This window comes from Belonocnema kinseyi, chromosome 7 (genome assembly GCF_010883055.1).
Source record: "Belonocnema kinseyi isolate 2016_QV_RU_SX_M_011 chromosome 7, B_treatae_v1, whole genome shotgun sequence".
Classification (NCBI taxonomy): Eukaryota; Metazoa; Arthropoda; class Insecta; order Hymenoptera; family Cynipidae; genus Belonocnema; species Belonocnema kinseyi.
Genome location: NC_046663.1, coordinates 105,880,941 through 105,888,648, shown reverse-complemented (window position 1 = coordinate 105,888,648; position 7,708 = coordinate 105,880,941). Strand labels below are relative to the sequence as shown.

General features: G+C 30.4%; 1 protein-coding gene across 1 annotated transcript in view; it reads right to left on the bottom strand.

The window, feature by feature from the left end:
* Positions 1–6,766, bottom strand: part of LOC117176746 — a 29,133-nt gene extending 22,367 nt beyond the window's left edge. Inside the window, exon 1 of the mRNA XM_033367021.1 lies at positions 6,474–6,766. Within this exon, the coding sequence (XP_033222912.1) occupies positions 6,474–6,579 (106 nt within the window). The 5' untranslated portion in view covers positions 6,580–6,766. The remainder of the gene's footprint in view (positions 1–6,473) is intronic.
* Between the last annotated feature and the right edge of the window lie 942 nt (positions 6,767–7,708).

The window sequence follows — 7,708 nt, the reverse complement described above, 5'->3', positions numbered from 1 at the left end:
AAAATCTCTATCCCTTCCACACACTACTCCTTTCCCCTGCCGAGTGAGTCACGCCTACCCCGAAAGGGAAATGGCTTAATGGTGTAATAATAATAATAAAAAGCATACGAAAATTTGGATCCGGAAAGATGACTCCATTAAAAATCGAATATTCAGACTTCAATTAATTTTGATGTAGAGTATTAATCTATTTAAAACCACTTTAGCAGTATACCTTACACTATAATAGTTAAAGACTCTTTTTAATGTAATATTTAAGATTAAAAAGCAAACGTATTATAAAATATTCTATACAATACAATTCAAGTGTGCGCTTAAAACTGAAACTAATAGGATTTTCAGTGCTTTTTAGAGTATGTTTAACTTGTGCATCAATTCTTCGATTATGTGTGTTGCACCTTTCCGTTGAGCTACCCTGAAAATATTTACTAAACACTCTTAATCGGGTATCGATTGATTAGAGTGATACTACACCTGATACGCCCCATCGATAAGGTACTTGTTTAATTAAGAGCTTCACTGACACGATTGATAGAACTGGACCCTGTTTAATATGTAATCGCCCTGCCTATTTAGTTTTTAATTTATGTACATTTATATTAAGTTAGGGACGAACCTGTGTGACTTTGCATCCTGTTGTAGATTAATTTAATACAAATAAAGCATAGAAAGAACTGATCACATTTGGATGGTTTCTGAAGTGAAATATTGACCCTTTGAAGAATAAAACCGAAAAAATTTTAACTTTCTTACAATTAAAAGCTTTCCAATGTTGAACAATGTTAATTATGGCTACTATTCAAAATAAAGCAATTCCAATCATTTCAAACAAAAAATTAAAGTTATAAAGTTACATCTAAAGTTTAACAATTTTGTTGAAACTACCAAATTTTTAGTATTGATTGTTTTCAAATGAAATAAATTTAGAAGATACAGTAATGCTTTTAAAATTGGAAATTTTAATTACGAATCGTTCAAGCTGGGATGATATTTTAATTGAAGAATCACAAATTTGAAAAAATAAATGAAACCCTTTTCTGTTAAAATATTCACAAATTCATTTCTTTTAAAAAGGCATTTCCAATTATTCATTGCTTCATTTTTAACATTAAAAATGATTATGTGAAAGTTTTAAGAAAGTAATATAAACCACACAAAGGCAGAAAATATATAGGTATAATCAAGATATAATGTTTTATGTCCCCAGTTTAAAAATTTGATTGTCGAGTTGATGGTTTCATCAAGCCTCTTCCATGAAGGGAATTGAAACCTCATCATCTCCACTTTATCACACAAACCACTTATATTTTCCTGCAGATTAAAAGAAGCTAAAGTGATCTTTTTCTTGAGTGGTAGTACCCGCAAATGACTTCATGATGGGCTTCCATATTAAAAAAAAAAGAATAATTTTGCTCGTTTGCCCGGATTTGCCATACTACAGCGGATTCTGAGATTCTCTTTCCAAGAATTATTTCTCAAGTCCTTATTAGCAGCCGCGAACGGGTAAATGTAAATCATGACACGAGGCCAACATCAGCCACTTGAAATCACGTCTTGCTATAATCGCGACCCACGCAACTTGACGTCATCATCCCGTTATTCCCACCTGTCAACACGAATCACATGTTTGGGAAAAAATCAGCCTTGACTATCGGCGCTCTATTTGGCCATCATCGAATCCAGCATCAAACCCATTTATCCCAAGGGCACCAATGCAATTTCAACCCATGAAAATATCAATCCCAAAGAGACTTCACTTTTTTGCCGACATAATTCTGCGCCTGATAGGATGATTTGAAACTCAAACAGTCAAAATTAGACAATTTATCATTTTAATCGCTCAAATTGGTAGAATTTCGAGTTGAAAGCCTTAAGAGTTGAGCACATTTTAAGTTTGAAGCGTTCAAAATTGAATAGTTTCAAGTGGGAAGAACACAAAATACTACTTTAAAGTGCTATGGGTGTAGTTATTTGTGCACATTTTATGATCACTTTTCTTCCTCATAAATATAAAATAAATTCGCTTCCTCTTAGGGGTAGTTCTTTTTCTAACAAAATAAAAAGATTGACATTTTCTATATTTTTCAAGAATACGATTCTGCTTCACCGAAAATCTTACTTTCAGAATATCAGAGGGACCATCAAAAGGCCATTAAAAAAATTGTTCCTCATATAAATAATGTCCACGTTTTTTAGAATGCATAAGTCGCTATTGATTGATTGTGGAAGGTCATAAAAGGTTCGTCAATAGATCAATTTCCTTTTGTGAACAAGGTAAAAAATTCTATTTATAGATTAAAAAAGAATCAATGCCCTTTGAAAATGCGAACAAACACATAATATGCAGTTCTCTTGTATGCTCAATATTAAAAAGTTTTTCTCATATAAACAAGATGAATAATATATATTGAAAAATTATCAATAGTTATTGCTAGATCGTAAGAGGACACAAAAGGCTCTTCAACAGAAACAAGTTTCATACTCACATACACACAAGGATTTTTAAAAAAATTTAATTTTCGAGTTCCTGGAGTCGAATTATATTGAAATATGTCAAAAGAGCAGATTTGAAAATTTAGGTAACTAGAAACCTCCCAATTGCTACAGAACTTTGAAATCCTAGAAAATATATAAACTATTTGTATTGCTCTGGAAATTAAGGAGTTTTACCTAATTTTTTTAATTGAGAAAATCTATAGACTATTGTACAGTGGAAAATTACACATAATTAACAGAGGATACTGGACAACTTCAAATTGAAAACGCTTACGATTTAAATTAAAAAAATATATGAGTGGTTCCAAATCGAATAATTTATCCTCTGTCAATTGTAAATATACATTGAACATAAATAATTCTGAATAAAACCGTTAATTTTGTCAACATTTAACGATTAAAATAAAAAGTCTTATAAAATATAAAAAGGATATGTAGCTTAAAAGCTTCTGTTTGGAAAATCGCTGAAATTAAAAATCTTTCCTGATTGCAAAGAATTTAAATATGTAGGGATCATGAGTGTGAGTTCCAGATATTTGAAAAAACCTCGAAATAACGTGGAAATTTCAAATCAAAATTCTGTAATAACTCTGCAATAAAATTGCATAAATTAAAAACGAAAGATCTAATGTTTTAACAATTTTAAACTAATGAGGTTCAAAACCAAATAATTTAAAATTCAGTGTTTGGCATGTTACCAGTCAAAAGCAAGGTGTTAAAGTTACTATTACTTTCTATACATTTGTTACGCATTACTGGAAAAAAAGAAAGACGTTATCTTGCTGTTACTTTGTTTTTAATTAAATCCTTAAAGAGTTATTTAAAATTCCCAAAGGCTTTTTTTATTTGAAAGTGTTTCCTAATTTAACAATTATATTTCAATTTACGTAAATTAATAAAGAATTTTACATGAATAATCGGTAACATGTTTTTATTTAAAATTATATTAATTTTAAATCACAAACTTTGTATAGAATTTCTTATTTTTTAAATGAAGCTAATTTTTCAAAAATTTAATAAATAAAAAGAGATATTTTAACGGTGAGAATGGACTCTGCTATGCCAAAAAATAATCTATCGAAGCAGTGCGTATGGTGTAAATGATATCCTATATATCGGATATAATAAATACCACGTAAAAGCCAAATTATGGGATTTAGCAAAATTTGTAATACGAGGGAATAAATTACAAGGAATATTTTTTGTACTTTTTTGGACTGCAAATAAATATTATAAAACTAGTAATTTTTTAATAATTATTATAATTTTATGAAAATATCTTAAACCAACCATTATTTGCACATTTCTTATTAGCACATTCAACATATTTCTTTTTTAATTTGATAAGAAAATAAAAAAATTAAATTGAGCAATATATGCAAATAATGAAAATTTCAAAAAAAATTTTTTAGTTTTTGATTGTAAATTATTCAAATCCCATAGTTAAAAACGTTAATTCTCATTATAAACCATAAGATATTTTCTGGTCTGTAAATATTTTGAATTGTTTTCTTCTTCCCTAATAGAACAAAATAATAATTTTTTAGTTAAATAGTTGTTTTCTTTCACTCCACATCAATTTTTATGGGGTATACATTGGCTTTTAGTCCAGTGAATAGTGATATACTACTATAATGAAAATATATTTCCTGGTTGGTTAAAGTAATGTACCTATACAGTAACATACGTTATATTATGTTACAGTTACTCGAATATTATAAAGCGTTAACGTTACTGTTACTACAAAAGATGTGACCTTCCGACTAACGCTTCATACTGTCAAACACTGTTAAAATTGCAACTCTCAAAAAATGTTAACCCTTAAATTCTTATGAATTTTCTATTATTTTAATATTGTTGAAACAATTGAAAAATTCTTAGTTAAAGTTGTGTATGCTGGATAAAAATGATTCTGTCGATCAGGAACAGTTTTAAATTCACAAATTTTTTGTACACAAATTATTATTTCCGTCTATTAACATTTTATTTTTTTATTTCTAGAAATCCCTAGGCAAATCTGCAGCTTGAGTTAGCGATATCAATCTGCAGCTTTGAAACAATATTTATCTCTCCAAATATTCCGGAAAGATTGGAGAGTCTGAGAAGAGAGTTTCTTGTGCTAATTAGTCTTGAGGGCAGTTTCAATTCATTCTACCCGAGACATTCGAATCGCGAGAAACTCTCGACAATCCACACTATTCTTTCGTCTTTCCGCACACTGGTTCTCACGTTCTTTTATCATCGTGATTTCGGTCCCACGATTTCCGCCTACATTTTCCAAATTAATTTCTGGCTCTAATTGTCGTTGGTATGGAACTAAATGAGAACTGGTACGGAAAAGAAAAAAACTGGAGCAGAACGGCTTTTTTTTATCAGGAAATCGATTCTAAGGGTCGAGTAATTAATAATCCACTTTCGTCCTCTATATTTTAAGATACTAAAACTGCAGTTTAATGAGTATCTAAAGCTAAGGCCAAAAACTTTATCTGAAATATTTTAAGTTCTCTGCTATTTAAAATATTTTTTGAATTTAATAAAATAATTAATTAATATTCGTTATCTTATATTGCCACTTTTTCAATTTTAAAATTCCCATTTTATTTAGCTTTTTACTTTTTGTAAACTTATTCCCTTTTTCATTTTACCTATATATGCACCAAGTGTAACAAGTTTCAATGAGTGCAAAGATTCCATAGATGGTCTTGAAAAGTGCAGAGAAAGCGACCGACTTTGCAGAGAAAATAGTGATATTATTTATCTTATCTGCATTACTTGTTTTATGAAGAAAATTAGTTAATTATGGTCAGAATACGCTTTTCAGGCATATAATTTCTTTAATATTGTACCCAATGAAAAACGTTTCAATTGGAAATGTTGTTTTAAACTCCAATTGAAATTTTATTAAGATTTTATATTTACTGTACAGTTAAATTTTAAATTATTCAATCCGCATGGGACTCCAATTTTAAAAGCTATTATTTTCAAATTGCCTTATTTCTATAACTCATATCTGAAATGGTTCAGTTTTTAACATTTTTATTAAAAAATTGTTTGGCTAATTATTTTCTATTTTAAAATGATTCAATTTTTCATAATTTTGGTTTAGCTGCATTTAGTCATCACGAAAAATTGGCGGTGCTGAAAAAGGGGATGAAATATTTGTTCCGAAATTCCGGGATGAGATACTTCGTTTTGATTTTGAAGATTTGATGTTTTCGTTTAAAATGTGTAGGTACTTAATTATTGAATATATCATTACAAACTGTATATTCTATGAAGTACATTTAAACAGATTTGTCCTTACAACACATATCTCAAAAATAAAAAATAAAGGAAAAAAAAAACTTAGAAAAGTCAAGTCATAAAAATTGGATTTTGTTTATATTACAGTTCCAATTTTTCAGTCGAAAACTTATTTTTCATTAATTCTTTTTTCCTTATCCTTTATTTTGCTTTTAATCAAAGAAAACGTTGCAAGATTGGGAGAAATTTGTTCCCGGAATTCAATGGATTCAATGAAAGTAGGGTCGCGAAACGAAAGTAATTTAAAAAAAGCGACATTGACTTTTACGTAACTGCATTTATTATATCAATATATAACTGATACTTTTAAAGCAAAATATGAATATCGATTATTATATAAGAAAATACCTCGTTTTTAGAAAAAATTCGCAAGTAAAAACTTGAACAAATATTTAATCGATCTCATCTCTACTTAAAGGGCCAGATTAAAAAAAATCTTCTATTTTTATGGACTACAAAATTAATGAATCTTAATCAAATTCATCGAGATTTTGTTTCTTCACGTTGAGTGCAAGTTCCTTTAAAAGTGAGACTTAAAAATGAATTTACCCCCGAGTTTAAACTTTAAACTTTCGTTATAACCTATAATTAAATAAAATTAAAATGAAATTTTAATATTGAAATTAAATTTGAATTACAAATAAAAGTTCACTGAAAAAAGATTTGTTTTTCACCTGGTTCATAAATGTTATCCTCATTGCGTTTATAAATTGTGGGTTTGCCGAAGGTCTCAGAGGCGAGGCACACAAGTGCGATCATGCAAATCACTTTGAAAAACATTGTGTATTTGTTGTTCTTTTTTCTAAATTAAATTTTAGGTGTTGTTATGCATCACAATTGGATACGAAACTTGTTATTACGACTACTGCGGTGAAAATGATATGTGGATTCGGGGGCACTTGGTGGGCTCTTTGAGTGAAAACAACATTTGGTGCGAGTGGGGAAAGTTCAACAATGTTATTGCGCGGGATCGTGAGACCACACTGACGATATATCGAATCGCAGAGTCGGCTCGGATGCTGAGTCTTGATCGGTGAAGAGAGTGGACAAGAGAGGTGTACCCACATATTACCTTTAACATACGCATATTTGAGGCCAAGACTTATACAGAAACTCATTGGCAATCTTCATTGATTAATTTTAAAAATGAAGACTAGCGAGTATGAAGAAGGCGATATTGAAAATAATTATCAAGGTATCGATGAGACTGAGAAATAGGTGGAAGCCGATTGTAAACTTTGAGCAATTAAAAAAAAGACTAAATAGCAGCGGATTTGTGGATCACTGGGGAACTTCTTACCGTTTTAACTTTTTGCCTCGATATCTTCTTTAATTCTGATAAATCTAATACGTTATTTCTAAAAAATTTGTCCTAAATTATAGGAATCAGTATAGGAAAAAAAAATCTGCCCGCTACGCGGGCACATTCTCATCACACACCGCGCCCGCGGTTCGCTAGTTTGAACGCGCCTAGGGCGCGCAACTGTTGGTTCTCGCGCTTCGCGCTCGATTATGTATATACGTCGCACTGCGCGCTCGGTCTTTAAATTTTCGCACATTCTTGCGCAAACATTGTAAACTTAAGACTCAAAACATCTACCACTTAATTTCGTAATTGTGAATTCTCTTTCATTAAAAGAACTTAGCTCGAGAGTTTGAGCGCACCTACGGCACGCGACTGATGGCAATCGCACTCCGCACTTGGTCTTTGCATTTCTTCGGAATTCGGGCACAGACCTTTTAAAATCAAAGATGAACGGACCGACAACTGTAATTTTGTGATTTTGAACTCTCTTTTGTTAAAGCTCTTTTGGTTTTAACGAACACATTCCTATCACGTATCTCGTGCTTCGCACTCGTTTTTGTCCAACATGTAAAGTTTTCTACATTATACACAACACTTTTATAT